Below are 25,991 nucleotides of genomic sequence, written 5' to 3' on the forward strand. Positions count from 1 at the left end.
TTAACACAGCAGTAATACTGAAGATGACGCAGTCCTCAAAACCAACAAGCAGATCTACTCCCAGCTTTTGAGAGCTACTGCTAACAAAAATGCAGCCCTTCTGGAGAGAATCGATGTTCTCTTCCATCTGCTGGACCAGCTCGCTCGCGGCGGCGGCGGGGTGCAGTGACTCGTGCCCCAGGCCCTGGCCATGGAGATGCTCTAGTGCCTTCAGCTCTCGGGGGCAAGTTTGTCCACTCGGTGCTTCGTGTCATTAAATATGAGGGAAATATCCACTTACAGCAGGCCCGGCAGGGGAGACTCAGAGTGCTCTTTTCCCGTGACAGACAAGTCATGGTTGAGTTCTTGGACTTCTCCATTGGAAGTGCTACAACCAGAATCCGACTTGGAGCTCCTGGCACTTGTTTCTTGGAGAAGTACATGGTACCTCCATGTTCGCAGACTTGCTGTGGTGGCCGGTACACTTGTAGACATTTTTGAAGTATGTTAAGCTACATGGCTTTAAGATAATAATTATTTTGGATGACGTTACTTTGGTCAAGGGAACTTTTATCCAGATGACTCTAGTGGTTCAGATGGGTTAAGGCAATGTCCTGTGCATCTGCAGGGTCTCCTCCTCAGCTGCACAGAAGAAAGCCTGTTGTCCTCCAGCTTCGGTGCGGGATATGGTAGAGACTGGCCGCTGTGCCAGTGTCTGTATTTAATGCATGTTTCTGAAAGGATCCGCTCTTCTTTGACTTTGTATGACAGTTGATCAAGAATAGGTACTACTCCCCCCCTTTTTTTCATTTTAAACTTGAAACTGTGAATAAGGTAAGAAAACTATTTTGAATAAATAAATTATTTATTTAAAATGTCTGTATTTTTCCATTTTATGTTCTTCGCTTTGATTGAACTGGTTTAATGAGTGAATTTTACAAAGGAAAGATTAAAACATTAAAAATAAAATCGTGCTACTAAGTTCTCTCTAGAAAGTCACACTCACAACTTGCCACTGTCGATGCGTAGCTCCTGTCCCCTGGCCTACAGACGGCCTCTATTTTTTTCCGAGCTACAGCATGCGATGCTGTGCTTGTCCTGTCCTGCTAAAATCCGTTTCAAGGAAATGGAACAGAAATCAAGCCGACTCTTTCCTGTCAGGTAGATGGTTGGGACTTTGGTGCATGAGGGCTTTGTAGACAAGAGCCTGCCCTGCCTCCAGGTCCGCTGGCCTGGCCCCCAAGGTCCATTCCAACCTCCTCGGCCATCTGCAGACCCCTTTCCCGGCAGATCATGCACAGCCCCTCTGCTCAGCAGCCACACCTCTACGGAGGAATCTGAACTCCGTGGAAAGGTGTTTGAAGCTGAGTTTTTACGGGGCGCTTTCTCACGTGCTAGGACTTTCACGTGTTCCTTGTAAGCATGTGGACACCTGTCCCAGCTTTGCAGAGCTCCTGCTGGCCCCTGGCCGTCTGTCCACTTCCTTGTTACTTAGTTTATACTTCCTTGGGAAACATTTGCATCCATTTTCAAAAATTACTGAGACATTTAAAGTTTTGACTAAGTCATGAAGCCGATGCACAGAATCAGCCGTGTCTCCTGTCAGAACAGCGGTCATTCCGCTTCCCCTGCCGGCAAGCGCTGTCTCTGCGGGTTAAATCTACACACCTCCATGGGGAAGATCTGATTTTGAAGCAAGCCAGCGTCAGGGATGTCGCCGACCTTCCCTGTCCTGTTTTCTGGCCTCTCCTTGGCTGAACAGCCTTTTCGTCCAGAGGAGTATTTGTTTTTAAGCAAGAAGATACCACTTGTAGCTGTCTTCCCTTGTCCAAACAAGAATATGAACATCCCTACAGGGGAAGAGAGGGCTTTTTCAATGTTTTTGTCATCTGCTGACTTTAAATTCATGCTGCTTAAAGTGCTCATGTCTTAAGCTGTTACTTGAGAACTGTGCCACCCGTGGCCTGATCATTGAGATGACTTGTTTTGCAGTTAACTTCAGGGCAGGGATGGAGAGAAGGTTGCCTGGATGCTGGGCTGGGGTGTGGAGGTGAGGGGGGCCAGCAGCCACCACGTCTGACTCTGAGAAGGACACAGTTGTGAACTCCAGTTTCCTCGACTAGAAATGTGCACAGTTGTAGGTTCCCTGGGACTCTCCAGACTTGTGAAGATCAAGAGAGAAATACACGGGAAAACCTATACACTGTCACGTATTAGAAAAATATAAATTATTGTGACAGGAACTGTGGACTGCAGTCAACTTGAAATCTGTGACCTTTTCCGCTGAAGGCTCCCAGGGAACTGTGTACCCTTTCCATGACTGGATCCTATGGCTATCGCTACATTTTTGTCCACCCATGAAATCGGGGTGCAGCGGGGATGGGTGGTGGAGAGACAGGGATTCCTCGGGGTTCTTTTTTTTTTAACCTTTCCTAAAAGATTGGCAAAATTATTCAATGCATTACTTTTTTTGCCTGAGAAATTCCCTTCTAAATCAAGTATTTTAGAAGTTCAAGTAATGCTTCTTCCATTGGCTTTTAGCCCTATTTACTTTAGTTACTAAAAATCTGGTTGGTTTCCTTTGCAAAAGAAACCAGACTTAGACGAGAAATCTTCTGACTCCATTTGCCTACTTCTCCCATTACATGTTCAGAGTGGAGGTGTGGACGTCACAAATGTCAAACCACCGCTCTGAGATGGACTGCTTTGGAAATAAGCCATTTGAAGGAAGCCAAGAATGCTTTTGTTTGTCCTTGTCGTTAACTACTTTCCAATATGCATTGCCTTTGAAAAAGAAAACGGAGTTGTGTGCGTAGGAGTAATAGGCAGAGTCTATATTCCTGAAGGGATGGTTTCGTGGCTGTATTCCCGGAAACACTTCAGTGATCTTCTTCGGGTAAGAATCAAGTACTCGATCTCTATTGACGTCAAATGCAAACACCTGCAAAGCAAGTAAGAGAGTAAGGCTGGCTTTTCTGAAAACCATTGATTTTTAAGTTAATTTCTAGGAATGAGGTAAGTAAATCTACGGCTTTGCACTAGATTCTCTGGACTTGTACTTCGTTCTCCATATGGTGGGATCTGCCATGACCATAGAGGCCCGAGGCAACTGAGAACAATTTTGAACAAAGAACTTGAATTTCCAAGTAGGGCTGAAGAAGCAACACGGGGCTGGAAAGCCTCCTACTTACGAGGGACTCTTTGAAGAAGTAAATTAACTGCTTTCTTCGGTCATAAAAGGCAGTGTCCAGGGGACTTGGGATGCCGGGAAATCCTTCTGAAATCAATTTGGGGTAGCTTCTTCCTTGTTCATCTTCTGTGTAGGTCTGATCCTTGTCACTGTTGTATCTCCAGTACTGATTCCCTGAGGACCAAACAAAAAATGCTAATATGGCTTACTACCATTTAATTAGAGCCATGAGGAGGTAACTTTAGGAAGTCCTGGACTAGAACTTAGACTGGCAACATTCAAAGATTCTTATCCATGTGACTCCACCCACGGTCTTTGTAAGCTTGTTATTTTGCTCCCTTTCATTTCAAGATCCAGATGCTAATTTCAGGCTCTGAAACAGCATAGGATTATTCTAAGATCTCCTTACTAGTTCCTAATGCTGACTATTAACATACTGTCATCAGAAGATAGAACACATCCACCGGTTCAATATTTTGTGCTCACAACCTACACCACGTCACCGCCAGTTACCTTCCTTAGCCACCAACCATGTGGGCTCCCTTTCCCTCATTCCCTCCCCCCCCAACCCCTGGCCAAAAGTTTGCCATTTAGAACAGTGAATGACGTGTGTCCAGCCGGGGGTGTGGTTCACTCTAACTGCAAGACTTTTTTGAATTCAAAGTAGTCACAGCAAGTTAACTTTAAGGTATTTTTAAAGCTCCAAGCATAAAGTACAGCCATATGATAGCAATCCCCCACAATGACCTAATTCTATAATTAAGAATCTTTGAATGTTGCCAGTCTAAGTTCTAGTCCAGGACTTCCTAAAGCGTGAAACGCCATGCTTCTAACTCTGTAAGATCTAAACCAGAGAAGTCCACCCTCGTAATTTCTTTATGTAACTGAACCAAAGCAATTCTTCCTTCGTGTGATGTCAGGAAAATTAAGACCAAATTCCTGTGCGGCCCAGTCTGCACACAGCATCCTTCTGGCTGGGCTCTGGCCTCACGGAGTCCTGAGTGGTTTCAGGCAATAGGGTCATATTACTAGGGAGTGGGGTAGAGACAGGGCACACAGCTTCCCGCTAGGGCGTATGTTTGGGGAAGGGGGAAAAAACCAGCAACCGCAGAATCTTATTTGTGTTTAGATGCCACGTATTTGGTTTGCTAAGGCAGCCCACCTCAGTGACAGGCACAGAGGTCAGAGCAAGGCGATCTATGAGTGAAGGGAGGAAGCTGCAGGAGACCCTTGGCCAGCCTGCTCCGTGTCCCCCCCACTACCACCACCACCGGGGCCCCCACCTCAGTTTTTGCCTAACACAAAAATACAGATCTTCCCTGCTCGGAAACCACGATTCCTCACTGTCTGCTGGGTGAGGTCCAGCCAGCCCCCGAGCATGGAGGCTCTGGGTGCTCAGGCTGCCCGGGTCTTTCCAACCTAATCTCATCCCATGTGGGGGCCTTGTCATACCTGCATGGGCTCAACTGTCTCTCCCTTCTGTGTTTTCACCCTCTCTAACCCTAAAGCTCTGCTTCGGCCTCCTGTGTCTCACTGCCCCCTCCTCCCCCATCCGTACCGCCCCCACCACGCTATTCCCTGTGTCCCTTTCGGGGCACCTGGGGTCCTATGTGTCCTCCAAGGCTAGGGCAAGCCCTGAATTCTGGGTGGCTCCAGCATCTGGTTCCAGGGGCAGTGGCCACCTTGTCCACTCATCCTTCCCTTCACCACATAATTCTAGTGGGCCGCTTCTAAGGTCTGTTCTCTCCAGAACTAGTCTTTGGCAATCACCTCAGGGCCTGGCACAGTTGGTCGTTCAGTCAGTCAGTCAGTCCTTCATTCACTCATCTGTTCCTTTGATGCATGGGTGCCTTCTTTCCAGAGATCGGGGATACAACACTGTCCCTGTGCTCACAGAGCTCCCAGTTTGATGGACTTGCGGGTGCGTTATGCTATGACTCCCTGGTATGGGGTACAAATGTTTGTTCCCAGTGCATCCGGGGAATAAAAGGAACAGAGCCGTCCATGAGAACCTTTACCTTTAAAAAAATAACGCTCATCCCTCCCCCACGTCCAGAGGTGGACATAAGCGTCGATGTTCTGTGCTGGGATTCCGTGCCAGCCCCTGAGGATTTGGAGAGGATCCCCGTAGCGCGTCCTGTTGTTTTGGTTTTCGTAAAGCCAGTACCAGCTGTTGCGGAAAAAGTAGGTGCTGAACCTCAGCGTCACGGCACCCTGTGGGTTTCGCTCTCTGCGAATCCAGTCAAATGCGGTATCAAACGACCCTTCACATGAACCTGAGGGGAAAATGTCCAGCCTCTTGTCACCTGCTGCAAAAACCAACAATCGCTACTTCCATGTGTCTCTCAAACAAAGACAACTGCGAAGCTGGAGTTTTCTGTCCAGTGTCTCACAGCAAGATACCCTCCCCCACCAGCCTGAAGCAGGCCCACCCGGCGGAGCTGGAGGAGCCGGAGGGGCCCCGAGGCAGTGTCGGCTCACAGGGCCCGTTCTCGCTAATCTTTGTGCAGGAGATGACTCTCCGGAGGGTCCCGGTTTTGGATCCTGGCTGTGTGATCACCCTATACATAGCCGATGCCCCTTGATGGCTCATCTGACATCATTAGAGGCAAGCGGTTCAGTTCTGGGCACACACAAGAGTAAGATTTCCTCTGCAGGACAGAAACCCATCCTGGCCCTCATTGTCACTATCCAAATGTGCCGAGAGCATCTTCGCAGAGAATGGCTGGAGTGGAACAGAAACGGTGGTGCTCTCTCTTCTAAATGGGAAAGGGGAGAGTAGCTTTCTTCCCCTCAGCCTCAACGCTAGGTCATTAATCACTTCTATTAAACAGTGAACCCTTAGCACTCTATAATTAAAGAGAGATTAAAGTTGATCCTGGCAAGGCTCCTGCTGTTCTTTGCCTTGGGACGACTGGAAGCTTCTTCCAGGGGCTTCCAAGTGCCTGCAGGGCCAGTGGGAGGCCACTGCCTGAGTGGCCCACTGCTCTTTAGGAAGCTGCCATATTCCCCTCCTTCCTCCCAGAGACATAACGTAGCCCAGGGAAGAGGGAACATCCATGGGAGAGCTTTGCTCGGCACCGGTGGCCACGTCCGGGCACAGCCACCTTGAAAGAAGAGAATTGCCGTCACAGAGCTAGAAGACAGCTCCCCTCCCATGCGGCCAGAGTAGCACTATTTTGTGCTCCTTGGGGGCAGCCTCCCGATCAGGAGTGAGTGGGGTCCTGTCATGCTTGGAAATACTGAATGTCCTCTGTGAGCTCTGTGGATGGCCTTCCAGAACAGTCTTACCATACAACTTTTGAACTGCTTTTCTGTCTGACCAGTCCAACTCAAACACAGGCTCCTGGGGGATGTAATTCGGCTGCATTATGGATCCTGGCCTGTAGGTGTGAGGAAGGCCGAGTACGTGGCCAATTTCATGGACGGCCACCTAGAGGGAACACAAATCATGGGTGTGGAGTCAAGCCTGGGTGTCTGTCACGTGCCCCCCCATCTCCGGGGGCAAGCCTGTGCTTTAGGAGGAGATGCACATGTTAAGGAGAAGGCAAGTGGTGCGGAGAATCGGGGAGCTTTCTCAGAAGGCTGGGGACACTTCCCCCGAGAAGGCCTGGCGTCCTGCACTCCCGCCGTGCTGCACACCCTTTGCCTGGCTGCTCGGAGCAGCTGCAGACCGCTTACTTTGAGAAGGCTGATGCCCACGTCACTGCTTGGAGGTGTGAAGTGCTCGTCGTCATCGAAGTGGATGTCACCCAGGCGCCAGGCATGTGCAAACTCCTGCCCGCTGCCATCAAAAACCCGAGGACAGCCCAGGTGCCGGCCTGGCCAGGGGAGAGGGAGCATGGACACAGGAGTCTTCGTGGCCTCCAGGGGCTTGAAGTCCAGGAGCGGAAGCAACAGCTCCGGACTCCTGCAACAGGCTGGTGTCGAGTCTAAACCCTTGGAAACAGCTGCCCAACAAACCTCCCCGGCGGAGGGGAGGCGGGGGGTGCCCTCCGAATGCTTAGGGAGGAGACAAGATCTGAGCTGGATCCTCCCAGCTGACTGGACAGGACATGAAGGAGATGCTGCCCAATGGTCAGGTCCGTCCCCTGTGTACGGTTTTCAGCTATGCTCGCAGCACACCAGCATCCCTAGCTCCCAGGGGGCTGCAGAGAAGTTATACTGTCCAAACCCATCCAGCTAGGCGGTGGTGGGCCTGCTGGTGGGGGCCCCCAGACCACCACTGGCTAGTTCTCCCCAGGAGTGGCAGGGAGGGGGCGCCCCTGCCCTCCTGGGCACTGGAGCTCTCTGCAGCAGTGCTCATTTGGCTGACTTGCTCAGGGACAAGCACAGGGATCCGCACCAAAGTCCCCACGTCACCACCCCTAAATCGCTGAGGCAGGCAGGCCGTGCCCTTCCCAGTGAGTTGTAATAAAGCAGCACCGAGGGTTTGCCGGCTGCGCTTACCCCTGGCACGTGCCACCTCGGACACCCCAGGAGGCTCTGCAGGTGGCCCAAGTCGGGGGGTGGGGGGGATCCCCCAGTCGGCCTGTTGGCCCCCCCTGGGCTCCCTGTGCGAACCGGGCCGCGCGTCCGGCCGCGGGGAAGGCCATAGGGACACAGCCTGCCTGGAGCGCCTCGGCCCTTCTCACCTCGCCCAAAGCCCAGCTTTATGTCCACGGCGGCCCCGGGGGAGGCGAGGTCCTCGCGGAAGTCCAGCGGCATCACCTCGCTCCACATGCGGAAGGCCAGTCTGAGGATGTGCCTCTGCTCGTCCACGGCCAGCTGCCCGCTGGCGCCCTCCCCCAGCAGCCGCCAGGTCAGCGTCCTCTTGGCGAAGGCCCGGGTCCCCCCGCGGGGCGTGGCGACCTCGGGCTGCGGTGGCCGCGGCCGTAGGGAGCGCTTGGGCCGGGCGGGGGGCGGCGGGCGCGACAGGAGCCGCGTGTCGGGGACGCCGCAGCGCGGCCTGTTCATGGCCGCCAGCGTGACCGCGTCCAGCCGCCCGCTCGCCGGCAGCGCGTTGACCTTCTGGAACCTGCGCACGGCCTCGGCCAGGCCGGTGGCCCGGGGGCCCGCGGGCGGCGCGTCGACCCAGCCGTACTTGGACAGGAATCGCTGCGGGAAGAGAAGTACCGACCGCGGGGCGGGGGGCGGACTGAGCGGCCAGGACGTGGGGGAGACAGGACGCGCGAGGCCCGTGTGTCCCCGTGCAGGTCTGTGTTCGCGGGGGTGGTTGCCCGTGTGGGGCAGCATTTCCAGTCCGTGGTCTCGGGTTGTCTGTGGGAGGCCCTCGCCTGAGGCGGTGTGGCTGCGCACGTGCCTGCGCGTGCGCATGTGCTCCTGCGTACGTGCCTGCGCGTGCGTGCGTGCTCCTGCGCACGTGCCTGCGTGTGCGTGTGCTCCTGCGCGTGTGCCTGTGTGTGTCCGCCTGTGCCCTGGCCTGCATGTGCGCGTGTCTGTGTGTGCAGGTGCCCGCCTGCGGTGTGCACGAGTCCGCGTGTGCGCGTACGGATGTGCTGCCTGCCAGGGGCGTGCACGGGCCTGCGTGCGCGTGTCCGCGTGTGGTGTGCACGCGCCCGCAGGTGCCCGCGCCCGTGAGTGTGGAGGCTGCCGGGGCTGCTCCTACCTGCGCAGTGAGGGGGTCCGCGATGGGCTGGGCGCGGCGCAGCGGGGCGGGCTCCAGGTCCGAGCGGTCCCGGCTGTGGAAAAGTGGCTCGGGCCGGGCTGGCCCGGGGGCCGCGAGCCAGCAGAGCAGCAGCGCCCGGCGGACGGCGGAGGCGGCCAGCATGGCCCCGGCCGAGCTCCCGCCTCCGCCACGCGTCTCCCTCCTGAGGCGCCGGCCCCCCGGCGCTTTTATAAGCGGCCCCGGGGAGACGCGCGCAGGCGAGGCTTCCCGCCCAGGCCCGAAGTGTGCCCACCGGGAGGCCCGGCCGGCCCTGGACGCGCCGCCCTTTGAAGACCCCAGGAGCACGCTTCTCGTTGGGGTGAGAATGTTTGCGGCTTCCTCGGGTAATTACATGCCGACCTGGCAGCCGCCTGCCGACGCTGTTTCTGTGGTGACGGGCCGTGGGCGAGCTGCTGCCGCGTGGGCCGGGGACCGGCCGCCGAGCACCCGCCGGCCCTGGTCGCAGAGGCGCGGGGCCTCGCCCCCGGCAGCCTGCTGGGCCCAGGGCACCCGCGGCTGTACCATGCGCTGGCTCGTAGCTGGCGTCCATTTTCCTTCTTGGTTAGCTGCGGCTGGGGATGCTTTGTTGCTCTGATCGGTTCTTGTTGTTCTTGCTTCTTTTTATAAAAGGAATAATCAGGACAGGCAACAGTAAATTCTGGAGGAAATCCTGTGATCCTCATGGTGACATTTCGGGGAACATTCTCACAGGTCCATGTGTGGTGTACATGCGCAGTGAAGGATTTGTATTCAGATGATTTTCTATGCATCGTGTTCTCTATGCTGTTCCCCTAAACTCCAGGGAAGGTCATGGGCGCCTTTCTGTGTTCATGAATATAGGTGTTTGCAGTCCTAGTTAATGGCTGTGTGCTGTCCCAGTCTGTGGGCCAAGGTCTTTTTACACGAGGATGAACTAGAATCACCTGAGGTTCTAGAACTGCCCTCTGTTCCCCCTCTTGAAGGAGTCTACTGGAGGAAGGAAAGAGGAAGAAAACATTAGCTCAGCTGCCTGGGAGTTGTAACTGGTCATGTCTAGAGAGCCTGAGGGAAGAGCGTAAGGCCCTCCAGGCACTATGGCTACGGGTGAGAGCCTGGAATGCCAGTGTCACCGGTCGGACAACAGCAAGGGTGCAGGTGTGCGGGCTATCCTTTACTCATTCATTCATCGAATGCTCCTTATTCTTCTAGGGACAGGGGATATGGAAATGAACACGATGCACTCGTTCTTTGCCCGCATGGAACTTATATTAAGTGGAAGAGACAGACAATAAACAAGCCAATGAATGAAAAATTAAAATGGTGACAGGAACTAAGAATGCAGATCAGGAAAGTGAGTGCCTTAGAGGTGGGCAGTTGATATTAGGGGTCTAGGAAAGAACTATCGCAAAGATGAAATGTAAGCAATGAAAGAAAAGTAAGAGGGACAATGTCACATGTGATTGGGATTTGTGGGTGGTGTGGGCAAAGGAAAAGAAAAGTGCAAAGGCCCTGAGGCAGGACCCAACCCTTGCAGAATAACAGGGCAGTGTGGTGGATGTTAGTGAGGCAGCGGGAGGAGGGACGTGAGGATGGAAAAGAGGGTGGATGGGAAGATGATGAAGGACCTGGAGGTCAGATAATTTGGTTTCTACCTGAAGTTCGTTGGGGATCTTTTGAGCAGGAGAGTGACTTTATTGCTTCATTATTTAAAGAATCCACCTGGGGCGCCTGGCTGGATTAGCAGAGGAGCAGGAGACCCTTGATCTTGGGGTTGTGAGTTCAAATCCCACGTTGGGTGTAGAGATTACTTAAGTAAATACATAAACTTAAAAGAATCCTCCCAGCTGCTCTGTGGAAGATGGATAAAAGGGGGTGCAGCCCCGAGGCAGGTGTAGACTGCAGTCCCTCCAGCGTGCCCTAGCAGCCCTTCTGTGCCAGGTTGGCCTGATGGCCCTGTAGCCTAAGATCCCTCAGGGGTCTCTAGGATATTGGGTTTCTGGACAGGGCACCGTACCAGGCTGTGACGCAGGGGGATCCATTCCTAGTGATGTCCCTGGAGCAGGCGTTTGGCCTCACACTGATGCTGCAGTGACAAGGCCGGCCGCAGTGACAGCAGGGTGTTGCACTCACAAGGAACTGGGCTGCTCGTCAGGCCAGCTGCACAGCCCCACTCAGTTCCTGTCAGCTCAGAGACATCTGGGGCCGGCCCCGTACCAGGTGGGGACACAGGAACGAGTGGGGTTAGGGAGGCATGACTTTGGAGTGGGGAGCCTATGGGGTTGCAACCCTCCCAGGGCTGTCCAGGTGTAATGGGTCCCTGCAACCATCTGCCAGATCTTGGAGGTTCATCAGGAGGCCCTATCTGGGCTCAGTCCCATAAACTCTGCAGGTGTTTTCGACACCACATCACCTTTCAAAGCTGTGTCCTTAGAACAGCGTCTGGGAGCGGGAAAGGCAAGCCGAATGGAACCCACGTTCCAAGCACTGGGAGTGGGTGAGGAGCATTGGCGTGGCATGCCCGAGTCCAGCTCACGGGACAATCGGCAGTCACATCTTTTAGGTGACCTTCCCCCCGCAGGGTCGCTCACATTCAGCTGTGTCCGCAGACCCACAGACCGCCCACCCCCAACTGTGTCTCCTGTGGATGTGCTTTCCTAGCTCCCAAACCAGCGCCACCAGCTGGGAGCGCTCCGTGGTCACTCCTGGGGCTGTGGCAGGAGAGGACACCTAGCCAGCTGCTGTCAGGAGACAGGTGTGGCTCATGTATTTTCTCATCGTTAGCCTCGCATCTGCTGCAGAAGCAAGCCCCAGGCATCCGATATAATCCTGTGCATAAATATGTCCGTATGGGTCTCTGCAGGATAGACTGTTGGGGAAAAAGAGTAAAGCACACCACCATCATCATGCCTTAAACTGAGCAACAGCATCTGACAGGATCACGCGCACCCAGGCAGAGTTCACATTTTCAACTCCAGCCTCTTTCATTGCATTTTATTTATTTACTTTTAAGATTTTATTTATTTGACAGAGAGACAGTGAGAGGGGGCCACACAAGCAGGGGCATAGGGAACCCGATGTGGGGCTCGATCCCAGGACCCTGGGACCAGATCTGGGCTGAAGGCAGATGCCTAACAACTGAGCCACCCAGGTGCCCCCCACATTTTAAATTAGCTTTTGATTGTAAGGGACATCCTGAATACTTTCTGTAGAACCAAATGAAGATGAGAAGCACGAGTGACTCCCAGTGGTACTTCCCACGTGACCGTGGCACCCAACATTTACATAGAGCCAGAGAGGGGCTGGCCCCAGTGCTGGGGGGCTGCTGGTCCCTACACGTGCCCACCGGACCTGCTCAGCTTGTGTACCTGGACTCCCGTGAGAGGCCCGGGAAGCTCATCCCTCATCTCACGGAGTCGGCCTGGCAGGCTCTCTGCACCGCGTGGCCAAAGGGGCCGGGCTACAACCGGTGCCCTACTTGAGTTTCTTCCTACTGTGCCCTGTGTCCTACCTGTCATAGACATGTGTCATTTACATATATAATATATATAAGCACTCTGACAGTTGTCAATCATGACAGTGTGTATGTGTCAGCTGCATTTAGCAACACACTTCACGTATGCATGCATGTCAACGGACATGTACATCTGAAATGGCCACAGAGAATTATTGCACCGTGTGGCCAAAGCCAAGTGCAACTTTCAGGTTTAAGGGTCGTATTCACCTTCCACATGATTGGGTTGTCTGTTTTGTTTTTTTTAATTGGAATCTCGAACTGTTTAGTGTTTTGGTTTTTTTTTTAAAGATTTTATTTGAGAGAGAGAAGAGAGGACGAGCAGGGGAGAGGGGTAGTGGGAGTGGAAGAAGCAGGCTTGCCGCTGAGCAGGGAGCCCGACGTGGGGCTCCATCCCAAGACCCTGGGATCATGACCTAAGCCAAAGGCACACATTTAACCCACTGAGTTGCTGTGGTGCCCCTGAAACTGTGTTTTGATTAGAAGATAATCCTAAATGTTTTCTCTTGGGGAAACCAAAACCTTCACAGGTGCAAGATTTAGAACAAAATTATTCAAGATGCCACCTAGGCACAATCTTTCCTGGGAGGCTAACGTTCCGAACACGGAGCAGAATTGAGAACTCTGTGGTTGAATGCTGGTGTCTTGAGGGTTGATGTCACACAGCCTGAGTTCTGCTGGGTCTGAAAGACCAAGTCAGGGCCTGTCCATCCTGCGACCTCTGGCAGAAGACGGCGCTTCTCAAAGTCAGGTCTTTAAACGTGCACGGCAGCTCTCTGTAAAGATGGCAGGGGGACCCGCTAGGGCTTTATGACGGAAGGGTCTTGTTCCCTAACATTGGTCTTTTCTGCTGTGTTTTGTGGTTGCCCAGGGCTAACTGGCTCGGGCACCTGGACCCAGGGATTGTCTACCCTTCTCTTGGAACATTCTTCTCCTGATTATTTCAAAGCCTCTGAGTAGCCTGACCGGTGTCACAAGGTTCCTACTGTTTAAATTGCTTACTCCAGGTAAATTGGATTTTAAGGAAATCAGATTTAGGAGAAAAAATGGCAGAGAAAAGCAGGTGGTCTACAGTACAGACAGGAGGTACAGGGGCTCCTAGAGAAGCTGGTTCCTGGTCTGTGCAGGGCACTCCTCATCTGAGCTTGGGGAAGGATTTGGCTGGAAGCTTCTAGAATCTTCTTAAATGCTGAGATGGCATGATCCAGTTGTCAGTGGAAGGACTGAAGACTTTTTTCCCCCCTGAAGTACATGTCTGTACAATATGGGGTTGCATATTCTCAACTTCACACAGCATAACATTTTGAAAGAGACTTTCCCTTAATTATTCCCATGGGAGATTTTTGAGCCTGATACACAGTCAGGGATGAGTTCTGCCTCTGACTATGGATTGATCTCAAAGGCCCAAGTTTTTGGAAACCACCTGTGCAAGGGCAGGCCTGGGCGTGACTTACAGCCACACATTTCTGCCCGTGAATGAGAGAAAAAGTCTTCCCACTCCCTGATCTTCTGATTTCCTTCACTCTGGACTTTGCATTTCACTCACGCTCCACCTGTGAAGAAATCCCCTTTCCCCATGGCCAGCCTGGGCCCCCAGGCCTCCCCGGGAGCAGTCACACACGCTTACACGTAGAAGGCTCTATGGTTTGGGGCTCCTGCTTCCCCACAGAAGGACGTGGTCCGAGGTCGCGAGGGGGCCGGGGGGAAGGAGACTGCAGTCACCGCCCGCCCGCACTTCTCTGCGCAGGTGTGTGAGACGCTTTGACGATGGCCACTGACGTGGAGGTTATGATTGCCATTGGCTGCGGCTTACTGCTTATCGCATGGTTGCTGATTTGCTGCGTCCTCTGTCTTTGCTGCAAAGTGTTCAGGACACTGAAGTGAGTAGGAAAGGGAGGAGGGCGGAGAGGTGTGTACAGTCAGTAGCGAGATCTGCCCAGCTGAGAACCTCCAGGCAGCTGTAAGAAATGAGCTTAAAAAAAAGAATTCTGGGGGCACCTGAGTGGCTCATTCAGTGAAGTGACCGATCTTGATCTCAGCTCAGGTCTCAATCATGGGTTCGAGCCCCGTGCTGGGCTCCATGCTGGGTTTGGAGCCTACTTTAAAAGAAAGAAAAATCAAATCTAATGCTTACTATACAATCTCCGAAGGGACATATGACAATCGATGGCATCGACACAAAAGGCAGGTGACTTGGTTTGGAAGAAGGCCAACCCGAGACTCTGCTGTCTCCAGCTCCCTGCGGTAAGGCTCCCAGCGACAGAACCTCAGAGAGCGGTGCTCTGGCAACTGTCCAAAGAGAGGTGGCCTGCCCCCCTATCTCCAGGCCACAGGCCTGTTGTGTGAAATACAGGCTCTTTATGTGGAACTCAGCTGCCTCCTGACTTTGTTCTCTCTGGATGTTTGCAGGCCCCTCCAGGGCAAACGCTATGCTGTCTCTGATCCCCAGGTACTCAGAACTCATTAGGTGTCGGGGCCATGACCCCAACATCGCCTTTGCCATTCCGGCAACGCTTTCCGCCAGACAGACCTCTCAGCTCAGAGCAGTAAATGCTGTGCAGTATTATTTGTGTATGACAATATGCTACACACTGCTTACTACCCACCAGCATAAGCTCTCCATGCAGATCTCAAGGCAGCTTTGGGGAGCTCTAGATGTAGTTTTCTGAGCTGCAGGGCACACCTCTTGGAGGCAGTAGCTCATCTGACAGCTCATTGACAGGTGGGCAGACTGCAGCTCAGAAGGCAGGAGTGACCCCCCTGGTGTCAGGGAGACGGGGGCTCTGAGAGTTCCACTCCACCCCCTCCTCCTGGTCTTCATGCTCCCCCAGCCCAAGCTTCCCAAACCCTCAGGACACTGCACTTACTCCCTGTCCCTGCAAAGCAGCCCAGGCCCTGTCCACTGTGGGAGGGCTGGTTCCTGTCCTCACCCAGGGGACACCTCAGTGGGGCCTCCTGTGTAGGGGTGATGGCAGTCGGGGGCTATGTGCACACAGGGGACAGCGGGCAGCAGGTGGGTCAGAGGCAGAGCAAAAGTGTGGGGATATAATCGGGAGCAATCCGGCAGGGCTCTGACCTGCAGGCACATGGTCAGGGGACCGCCTCCACAAGCCCCGGTCCCGTCGGCCCCACACGACCACCCAGGGTGGCACAGCTGCATGTCCCTCCTCACACAGCAGCACCCACTGTAGCCCTTGGACGCTGAGGGTCGTGTAGCCATCTCTGGTCCCGGTGCCGACATTCTGTCCTGAGGCTGGCCTCTAGATGCTGCTGCAGCAGCCTGGCCTGGTGGGCACTGCTTGGTGGCAGCACCCACCTCAGCGTGGGCTGCTTGGGGCATGGGGCTTCCCCAGGCTCAGAAAAGGGGACTCCAGCAGAAAAAGGCTCCCTGGGAGCAGCAGCAATTCTAAACACACCCCATTGATCCAGACCTGACTTTCAGATCAGAAAGAAGCAGTGGGATGGATTCTGACCTGCCCTCAGAAACAGGACCGCAGACAAAAAGTATGGGGCCATCATGGTACCCGCCGAACTTCCGCTCAGGTCACACCACTAATTATCACCAGGTCCTCACTTTTCTGCGAGGTCATATGGAGGTGAGGCAGCTCCGGAGTGCCATCAGTCTGGGCCTCTGTGCTTTACGTCCCCAAGTCCCTTGCAGAGCATCCTGGCTGGTCACTCACTCGCTGGGTGACCCTAAGCAAGGCATTTAATGCCGTGAGTCTCAGGTTCTTCCCCAGAGACACAGGAGTCATAGTGGCATCCCGCCTCAGATCGTTAAGGGGAATAAGAAGAAGGCAGGATTGCCAGCATGACACACCCGCCAGGTCAGACACGGGTTGCAGTCTACCCAGCTCAGGTTCCAGGCCAAGATTTTAAAAGTGGAAATAAAGTTTGTGGGCAGAGTCCCCAAGCCTGTCCGCAGGCCTGGCACCTTGCAGACAAAGGCCTTCTGTGTAAACCCACCTCCCCATCCCGCAGAGGCCCTGCCTGGCCTCAGCTGCATTTCAGCTCGGGAGGGAAGATGGTCTCTCCTTATCGGCACAGCAACTGCCCACAGCGCACAGGCAGGAACTTTCGGTCCCTTCTCTAAGATGAACGGAGCTGCTTCCTACACAGATGTTCTCGTTCCTGCCGGCTCTGGCGGCTCTCGGAACGTGGGCACATCTGTTTCCCCCGCAGACACGGCTCTGTGTGCAAAACCACACGCAGCGAGGGACAACACAGTCGGCGCTGGGAGCCAGGCGGTTTATTTGGTTTTCTTGCCTCTGCCGGAGGAGCTCTCGCCAGCCCCAGGGGCCCTGAGGAGGCACGAGGCTGAGGCGTGGAGGCCCTGCCGAAGGCTCACCGCTTCCCTGCAGCAGCAGCACGGTGCCTGGGCCGGGGACAGCAGCGCAGCGGGAATGGTCACCGTCTCAGCAGCTGGGGGCCTGAAGGGCCACCTGGAGACCCTTGGCCAGGGCCAGCGGCGTGGGGCTCTCAGCCATGCAGCTCACACGCAGGCCCTGGGCGGTCAGCGCACGGGCTGTGCTGGGGCCGATGGCGGCAAACTGCAGGGGGAGAGAGGGGGAGCTTCAGCGCACCTGTGGGGCCAGGAGGACAGTGGGGCGGGGCCTGGGGCCAGTCGGGTCGCTGGGGCTCACGTGGGGCCTCCCTCCTACCATCTTGGCTGCCTCTCCACAAGCCTTAGCGGCCCACGGTTCTGCCCTGGTGGGGGGGCCACGTGGAGCAGAGAGTGAAGTGTGCGAGGTGCTCCGGGCGTGGCAGGGCCCCGGCTGCACCCCCCACACACCCCCCCACCCCAGGAAAATTCAGCAGCGGAGGGTCAGGTTACTATCCTAGCCCTAGCAAGTGACCTGCCGCCTCTGTCCCTTCATCTGTAAAACAGGATAACAGCCTTCCCCAGGGGCCGCTGCGAGGATCACGAGAGGCCGGTGCAAGCAAGCACCTGGCCGGGGCCCGCCACCGACGAGCGCTCGGCGGGGGAACACGGTTACTCCGAGTGAGACTCTTGGTGGCCTGAGCCGTGTCAGCGGGACTCCTCTCTCCTGAACATGGCATGTTTGATGGTCACCTGCAGAGCCTCGCTTGGGGCTGAATGTGGTTTTCCGTTGTGATGACCCCGGCCCTTGCCCAGGTGTCCTCACAGGTCACATAGCCCCTCTGGCCCTGTTTCCTCACCTATAGAAGGGGTACAGCTGCCCTTAAACGGTAGGCTAGCACGGGGGAAGTAAGGCCTGTTGCTCTGGCGGGGAGAGCACGCACGTCACCCCACCCCAACCCTGGGTGCACGCACCCCTGCCCGGGGGAAGGTCTGGGACGATGGTAGCCCTTACCCGGCACCCCCTTCCCTTCTCCCTCCCGGGGCCAGCTGTGGCGCAGGGAACAATCTCAGGACACTTTCTGGGGCATGTCAGAGCCACAGGACAGAGGCTGCTGCCCCCGGAAGCCCAAGCTCCCCTCCCCCGGCTCCACCTCATGATGCAGCTGTTCCTCGAGAAACTCCCTGAGGAAAAGATGGCGCTGGGCCCCACCTCACAGCAGACACACTCGTGAATTCGAAGTGGCTCCCAGACCTAAGTGTGAGAGCGGAGACCATCAACACAGAAGGGACACAGGGCGAGTCTTCACGCCTGGGATTAGCTCCGCCGCTCACGGCCCAAGTAGCAAAGGGAAAGCCACGTAAGTGCGTCTTTACCAAAATGGAAAAACTGTCCTGCTTCTGAGGACACCATCACAGAGGGGAAAAGACAACTCAGGGGATGGGGAAATTTCTGCACATCGTGAGGGAGCCTGCATCCAGGAACCAAGAACTCGCCCAGCCCAGCAGCACCAGCCACAGACACATGGCAAGGATGTGAACAGACGCTTGTCCCAAGGACAAACAGAACGGCCGGCACACGCGGGGACAGCTGCTCGGCGTCGTGGGTCGTAGGAAAACTACCCCCCCCCCCCCGGCCGCCAGGACGGCTCTGAGCGTGAAGACAAAGATGACAAGTTCTGCGAAGGACACGGAAGAACCGGAACCTTCCCACACGGCTGGTGCGGAAGTGGAGAGCTATAGCCGCTCGGGAAGACACTGATTCTTCAAAATTACCAAAGTTAGACCTAAAGTGGACCGTGCGGCCCAGCAATTCCCCTCCTTAGTTCATGCTCAAGAGAAATGGAAACACGCGTCCGCTTCAAAACTGTAGTCTGGTGCCCAGCATCACTCCTGCCTGCCCAGGAGCGGACCCAGCGCCACCGAGGAGCGGCTGAAGATGTGGTGCTGTGGCCCCAGCGCAGACTCTCCCATGGCCACAAAAAGAAGCAAAATCCCGACAGGCCACAGCCCGGGGGAGCCTTGAAAGCACCACGCTGATAAGCAGAGGAAGGCAGTCCTGAGAGCCCAGAGAGCAGCTCCGTGGAGACCGCGGTTACCAGGCTGCTGGGCCCGTCACAGCGGCGAGAACTGGGGGCAGCCCACCACCCTGGTTTCTCCCAGCCTCCAGGGAGGAAAGGGCGGACTGTGGGCCGGTCACTAACTGCCTGCACGTCAGGTTCTAATCTTCTCAATCCTTCCAACCCTGAGTGTCTCCTCTCCCGTCATTTAACCTCTCTGGGCCTGAGCTGCTTCACCTGTGGTCAGGACAATGGTCCCAGTTTTGCCTGATTCCTGCCACTGGACCGGAGGGCGCATTCTACAAGAGACTGCCCAGAAATGTTCCATCAGCTGGCCATGGCTCAGGTGTCACCACGGCTAACAACGTGGCACTTGTCTTCCTGGGTTCAAATCCCTTCCTCCCGTGAGATCCAGGGCAAGACACACAACTGCTCTGGGCCCAGTACCCCCTGCAGAACCGGGAGCCGGCGCTGAGTCCGCAGGCCGTGAGACGCACCCGGAGTAAAGCAAGGGCGCTCATTGTGTATGAGGACGCGCGTGCTGGTGGCCTGTCCGCCCTCTCCTCCATCCCACTGCAGCCACTTCAAGAGCTTTCCTGTCACAGGCCCCAGAAGCCTCGTCGTTACTTGTAGTCGCCCAGCAAATGGGGTCCCGCACAAGTGGGAATGTCAAACTTTTGAATTAAAAGACATGAAAAGAGGGAATGGCTTTTAGAACAGATAAAGCCAAGACGTTTCGATGGGAAACCAGGTAAAGGACATGCCAGGTTCTGGCCAAGGACTGGCCCGAATTCTCATCCGGTCCTGAGACTCCTCTGTCGGAGAAGACCACAGACAGCAGCCCCCTCAACTGCAGCTCCCTGAGCAGCCCCCGCCCCCTTACTCGCGGTTTCACTGTCCACACCGCCAGTTCCCCGCAGTCAACTGCAGTCCAGCCCAGCCTCACGCTGCGTCACTGGCCTCCGTCAATCCCTCCCCTTGTCTCGTCACAGAGACATGTTCCCATCTCACATCTCGGGAGGAAGACGGTGCGTGCACCACAGCAAGGCATCCTGAGAGATCACGTTACTGTGATCACAAGACACTGCTGTAACGGCTTTATTGTTAGTGGTGGTTAATCTCGGACGGGGCCTAATGTAGAAATTAAACTTCATCACAGGGATGCATGGTAGGAAAGAACACACCCCGTCGGGACTGGGTAGTGGCTGTGGTTTCAGACATCCACCCGGAGGGCTTATCCCCGGCAGATAAGGTGTGACTGTGTGTCTCTAAAGGCCACAGAGGAATCATCATCCTCGTGGTATAAATGAGGAAACAGGCTCAGAGAGATTAAGTAACTTGTCCAAGAGCACCAGCCAGGAAGGGATGCTAGAGAGTTCTAGAGCCCGGCCATTCCAGGGACATCATGCTGTCTGCTAGGTCAGGAGTGCTCTGACTTTACACGGAAACTCTAGGACAATTGGCAAGAATTTTAAAAAATCTGAAAAGACCAAAAGCCCACTGAATACCTCACCTTAATTCGATCAATGCTGTCACCAGATAACTCTTGAATGTGCTTGAGGCTGTACGTAAGGCCGGAGGGACTGAAGAAGGTGATGCTGGCCGGAACGCCCTGCAGGGAGAGCACAAGACCAGTCTGTCGGCACGGGCCAAGAAGAGAGAACGTTCCCCTGGTTCTTCTAGCCAGGTGCCATCAGCCCTGGAGCCCCAGGAGGCAGCCCCCACACAGTCACAGCAGGAGGGCTCCTGGTGGACGTGGCCGCCTCTGCTCCCTAGGCCAAAGCCAAGTTCAGGTGAGGCTCCATTTAGAGGGCAGGGTGCCTCTGGGGAGGCTGGGTGCTGCTCCTCATCACTCCGCTGGCCCACAGGTCGGTCTGTCTGGCAGAGGACATGGCAACTGTGGACCCCCATGCCCAGCCGAGCAGACGATTCCAGGAGCTCACACGGCCAGAGTGGCCCTGATGAGTGAGACGGCAGTCCAGGCCCGCTCCCTGTCGGCTCTGCATCCCTTCTCAGGAGACAGAAGAGGCACTGGCTGTTTCGGTCTGCACTAACGGGATGTCCAGAGCCAGCAGGCCATTCGGAAGCCTGTCCTGGGAGAGGGAGGCTAGGCAGCCCACTGAGGACAGATGTGGAAAAGCTTAGAACAGGCACCACCCACCATCCTGCCTGAAGCTTCCAGAGGCCCCTGTGGCTTCCCAAATTCAGTGCAGACCCTCAGTGGGCACTGTGGGCCTTCCCAGTACGGGCCCCGCCTCCCCTCCCAGCGTCTGCCCCTGCGGCTCCCCCGGTGCCCCACACGATGGACAGTCACAGGAGGGCCCCTAGCTGCCCAGGCCCACTAGGTCTGGGGTGGAATCCACAGGGCTTTATGCATATTATCTCCTTTCATCCTTCTAGAAACCTTACAGGAGGGATCTGTTCCCATTTCATATATACAGAGATGGAGCCTTGGGAAGTCGTGCAACTGGGGATGGTGTGTTTGGGCCTTTTGTCCCCAGGCCTCCACCACTCAGGTGCCTGCCCCCTCCTGCCCCCCCCCCACCTTGAGCTCCCCCTGCAAGCACCACCCACCTGCTTCGAATAGTAACTGTTGAGGTTCACTTGGATTCCTGGGTGTGGGATCTTCTGATAGACAGTTATGCTCTCCATGGGGATCCCTGGGCACAATCAAAATCAGAAAACAGGCTTTGTTCCACTGTGAACACTGGGCTCTCTCCTGAGACTGTCCTCTGTAGGGGGACCTGCCCCAGGGTCTGTCCGCACCAGCACTACCATACTCTTGGCAAAGGCTGTGACACCCTGTGGGCCCCTAGGTACGGTCAGGCCAGCAGCCTGCACCCCACACCAAAGATGACCATAAGGGGTGGCCCACTCTCCCCTGGGGGCCCCACACGGAGCCAACCCCGAACGCGGACCGCAAAGGCTCCCGGCAGCCCTGAGAGGGCAGAGCAGGGGGCTGTGCCCACAAGCCAATGCACAGTCGTCACCTCTATCCTTGAGCATTTTCGGCAGGATTTCTCCTTTGACGGTTCCACAGGGAAACAGAAGGGGCAATGCCGGTGACTCCCCTGTGGATAAAGAACCAGACTTTGTTAGCCCTTTCAGGAAGGGGGTGCATGTGCCCGGGACATGGGGAGCAGCACCTCCAGCCCACCTGGTGACTGTGAGTGGGAGGGAAGAAGCTGACCTTGCTGTAGGAAGATCACAGAGGATTCGGTCATGGAGCTCAGAAAATGGGGGTCCCCATATGCCGGGGCTGCTGTTCCCCAGGCCCCTCCAGCCCCTCTGGTCCTGATGCGGCGTTGGGCAGCAGGCACGAGCTAGCATGCCGCTCTGCACCTGGCTGGAGTCAGAAGCCAGGGCCCACGCTCACAAGGTGGCAGGAAACAGCAGCCACATGTGGCTGGGCAGCCATCCCCAGAGAGAGACGAGCTGCCTGCCTACTGTCCCCTTAGGACGGTGGCCACCCGGCTAAGTGCCCACAGGGTGGATGGGTGGCTGTGGAGGGACCTGGCCTGCTGAGAAGGGCCCTGCCTCCCACCCAGCTCCCCGTTTCCACTCTAGGAAGACCTAAGGGTGCGTCCAGCTCCAGGCTCTGCAGAATGAAGATGGCATGCGGTCTGCGCTCTGACCTGAGATGTTACCATCCAACAAAACCGATGAGCGAAGCCTCCCCAAATGTGAACATTTTGATCAAACTAACCACTCCCCTCCGACGTCCGTCCATCAGTTGGAAGAAGTCTTAGTGGCTGTTGCTCACGCACAAGCGCATTATTCTGTCCCCATCCGATCTCCCCGAACGCCTCTGTGGGGACTGCAGTCAGAGGAAGGAACAACCCAAGCTCTTCCCGTCCAGCACCATCTCCCCGAAGGCCAAGCCCAACCACAGGGGCAACTTCCTTTTTCCAGGTTATTCAATAACTACGTATTGGTCAATGTGTTCTTAATTTAAGCTGTTCTGTAACTATCAGCACGGACATAAAAGAACACAAGGAATTGGGAACAATTCGAATGTAGACAATAGATGCCCACTGATTGCTCTCTTCTAGTGGGAGGAAATGTTTCATGTGCTGTAGATGCCGTCCTTGGAGACAAATTTCCAAAGCGATGTTCAGGTGCAACTTTCTTACCCAGAGCCCAGGTGTCCCTCCAGTGTCCTCCATCCATGAAGTTAGGCGTGTGGGATGCAGGATTCTTGGGGCCAGAGCTGCTCCCACAGAGCCCCGCAGCCACCTGCTCTGGGGCAGCTTCGAGAATCCAGCAGAAAAACCAAGGGCCTGCCAGTCCAGGAAGCCCAGCTCTAGACGTGTGCAAGAGGCCTTTGGAAGATTCCAGCATTTGCTCCTCAAAGCATCTCTTCGGAAGATCTGGCCCAATATTGAGTTGCTCGTGCTTATTCTCGGATAGCTGGCCACTAGCTCAGAAAATGGGAGCTTAGCATGTGTGTCCTGGTACAGGGCAGATGACTGTCTTCTCTCACCGCACCATCAGTGCCTGGAGAGCCAGGCCACGCATGCAGGCCCAATCCACCCAGCTGACTTTGTGGAAACCCGTGACACTCTCAGCAAAGGAGGAAAACCTGAAAATGCCCCAGTAGAATTCTCTTCTGCCAAGAGGAGATCTGCCACAACTATCCTTCCTGGGACCTACCCCCTTCAAGAAGTCAGAGGCAAAGAACCCATCTTTTGTGGGGGAGAAGTTTACTGTCTGCAGATTTTTAACTCACACAGGCCAATGCTAATGCTGGCTGGTTCTGCAGAGGTGTGAGAATTTTCCTGGAACAACAGGGAGAGATGGGGGCCTGGCCGGGGCCTCACCCAACAGAGATGACTCAGAATGGTGACTCCCAGGGCTCAGAGGCCGCCCATTCCTTTAACAGGGCTGTGGGGGTGAGGGCCAGCAAGAGCGCTGAAAATCCCAGGAGAGGGTTGTGCAGAGGGGCTGGGGACTCCATAAATAGTCAATGTGGAAATTAAGGTAAAAAGGCTGCTTTTTTTAAAAAAAAATGCCATTTCACTAGAGAACATGTTTGTGGCCGGAAAGCTCCATCTACTGCCAGGTCGGCACTGATTTTGGCCTCCCAGACAGGGCTGGGAGATGCGGCCGTGCAGAGATTCTCATGGTGGAGAACCCGGACAGCAGGGCTGGTGGCGAGGGAAGGAGGGCCAAGCAAGTCGGCGAGGCTGCAGGGGTGGCCGCAGGCAGCCCCCGAGCCAGGGACATTTCAAATAACCACACGCCCCTCTGCCTGACTCAGGTGCACCCCCTCTCTTGCAGAATGCTGTAATGCCCCCTTCTACCATTTTTTGCTGCTCGCTTTTCCATTAGAGCGGATCTCCTGGAAGGGGAGAATTTTCTGCCAGAACAATGAGCTAAATGCGTTAATAGTTTTATGAGCCTGCAGCGGCACCTGACGCATAGTAAAAAGTGTGAAGTAGAAGAGAGAAGCAGTAACTACGAAATGGCCTGTTGACCGCAAACACTGGAAGTAGATTTTTAGCTTTTAAAATCCAGTTTCAGAGCTTGCTGGGGGAGAAAATCATTGATGCCTTGGTAAAACCAAGGTTAAAGTCCCTATTAGCAGTCAAGCAGGATTCGTATTTGGATATTCTAACTGCGACTGAAGATTCATTAGGACACACGGGCATGCTGGTTACAAATGAGCAAAAGAAACAAAGGCTTCACAAAGGGTGCAGCCCAGTCTCTGCGGAGATAAGGCAGAGTGTGTCCCTATCTCCCCTCGAAGCCTTGAGTCCGTCAGTGGAAACACCCGTGTGATATCTCAGAATGACACGGACACTTCCTGCTTGCGTGTGCAGAGCATGGAGCCTCCGGACCTGAGAATGAGGAAATGACTCAGTTTCCATCTCTTTCTAGAACTCGTGCGTCAGTGGTGCGCACAGCCAGGTCATCTGCCCTGGAGACAGAGATAAATGCTGTCCTGCCCATGGAACCTTTCATCTTCCTGAACCAAGGAGGCACTGAACCCCCCGGGGAATGCCAAGCCCCACCATGTACACTGATTTCTACTTTAAAACAGAATGGCTTTGTTACTGTTTGATGGTGACCATTATCTCCTAAGAACATTAGAAATAAAGAGCCTGGCGTTGGATCATTCTGGAACACAGGCACCCCACACCGTGAACTTCTGGGGAAAAACCCAATCACATGTTCCTCTCGTCCTGGAAGAGCTGAGGCTTAGTGATCCTCAAAACAGTCTGATGGGCCCGAGGACCCTGAGGCTCCCAGGACTGTGCTCACCCCTGGACCCCGGCATAACTGCCTGTGGCTTCTCAGCAGCTTTTGACGCCTGGCTGCACGGTAGTGCGCTCCTGGCAGGCCTGGGCTGACGCTTGGGAAAATGGCCGCTCAGCTTGGCTAGGCCTCTTGGCAGGGACCAAGCCCTCTCTTGCCTCACCCCCCACATGCCCTCCTGTCCCACTAGAGCAGCTGAACAGTGCTCAGCAAACACTGCATGGGGACACTTGTGTGCCAGGCCATGAGGCAGGAGTGGGTTAAGCGACAAGGTGAGGCACAAAGGGCATGTGTGTGGTGGGGGTGGCCTAAGGAGGACCACAGTCTCCAGGACAGTGGACGTGGAAGGAACACAGCCTGTGGTGTCCCTGTCACATGGGAGCCTACGTGAAGGACAGAATCTCTGTTGGCAGCACCGACAGGAAGGCTGAGCAGAGACGGCCATGCAGGAGGGGGGGAAACCAGAGTGTGCAGGGAGCCACGGTGGCTGGCCAAAGTGCCATGGAGCTGGCCACTAGAGTTGTGGGCCAGGGGACTGTCCTGCCGAAGAGCCCCCGAGGCCCTGCAGCTCACATGGAGTGGTGGACACGAACCGGGGCAGGAGGCCCAGCGGTGCTGCCCTGGATGGGAACACAGTGCTGGGTTCTCGGTCCTCCACTCCAGCCCAGGCCAGCACCTGCTTCGGCCAGGATGGGGCCCAGAGGGTCACTGCATTAGGGCTGACCTCCTTTGTCCCTGGGGCTTTGGAGGGTCTCTGAAACATACCCCCTCAGTAAGAAGAGCATTTTTCAAAACTTAAGAGACATCAGCCAACTAAAGCAAAATGCTGGGCTGGGACATAGTAGCGGTTGTGACCAGAGGGGCAGGGAGCACCTTCCCTCCAGCTGCCCTGCTCCACGGCCCGCCAGCAGCTTCCACCGCAGCCCTGGACACTCTGTGGGGGCAGAAGCAGCAGTGGGAAGGCATGTCTGTTGAGTGCTGTGGGATGGGCAGGGGGCCATCTGGAGCCCGGCATACGCTGGCATCGTGTGTGTTTGATCTGAGTA

General features: G+C 55.3%; 3 protein-coding genes across 16 annotated transcripts in view; 1 reads left to right on the forward strand and 2 right to left on the reverse strand.

Moving 5' to 3' along the window:
• EDRF1 (erythroid differentiation regulatory factor 1) overlaps positions 1-854 on the forward strand; it is a 42,888-nt gene extending 42,034 nt beyond the window's left edge. For 2 of the 4 annotated variants that reach the window (XM_082721234.1, XM_082721236.1), the window contains one exon: positions 10-854. In XM_082721234.1, the coding sequence (XP_082577360.1) occupies positions 10-169 (160 nt within the window). In that variant the 3' untranslated portion in view covers positions 170-854. The remainder of the gene's footprint in view (positions 1-9) is intronic. The other 2 variants (XM_082721235.1, XM_082721237.1) reach the window with 1 other exon arrangement.
• Positions 826-8,939, reverse strand: MMP21 (matrix metallopeptidase 21; the record flags this gene model as incomplete). 2 transcript variants are annotated; one of them, XM_082721239.1, is made up of 7 exons in its annotated part: positions 826-2,920; positions 3,171-3,343; positions 5,188-5,445; positions 6,461-6,602; positions 6,851-6,990; positions 7,804-8,266; positions 8,778-8,939. In XM_082721239.1, the coding sequence occupies 7 exons, from the start codon at positions 8,937-8,939 to the stop codon at positions 2,621-2,623; spliced, it is 1,638 nt and encodes a 545-aa protein (XP_082577365.1). In that variant the 3' UTR covers positions 826-2,620. The 2 variants fall into 2 exon arrangements, with proteins under 2 accessions (XP_082577365.1, XP_082577364.1); XM_082721238.1 differs by lacking the exon at positions 8,778-8,939 and having other exon boundaries at positions 7,804-8,721.
• Positions 8,940-11,774: 2,835 nt separating this feature from the next.
• The window catches only part of UROS (uroporphyrinogen III synthase), a 34,720-nt gene continuing 20,503 nt past the window's right edge, over positions 11,775-25,991 (reverse strand). For 3 of the 10 annotated variants that reach the window (XM_082721255.1, XM_082721251.1, XM_082721254.1), the window contains exons 7-11: positions 21,678-21,758; positions 21,262-21,347; positions 20,201-20,299; positions 17,782-17,882; positions 16,541-16,856 (exon numbers count right to left, since the gene is read on the reverse strand). In XM_082721255.1, coding sequence (XP_082577381.1) covers positions 16,820-16,856; positions 17,782-17,882; positions 20,201-20,299; positions 21,262-21,347; positions 21,678-21,758 — 404 coding nt within the window. In that variant the 3' untranslated portion in view covers positions 16,541-16,819. Of the gene's footprint in view, positions 14,163-16,540; positions 16,857-17,781; positions 17,883-20,200; positions 20,300-21,261; positions 21,348-21,677; positions 21,759-21,869; positions 22,034-24,141; positions 24,528-25,991 lie in introns of those variants that run through there. The other 7 variants (XM_082721259.1, XM_082721257.1, XM_082721258.1 and 4 more) reach the window with 4 other exon arrangements.

Source organism: Mustela nivalis (genome assembly GCF_964662115.1).
Source record: "Mustela nivalis genome assembly, chromosome: 2".
Classification (NCBI taxonomy): Eukaryota; Metazoa; Chordata; class Mammalia; order Carnivora; family Mustelidae; genus Mustela; species Mustela nivalis.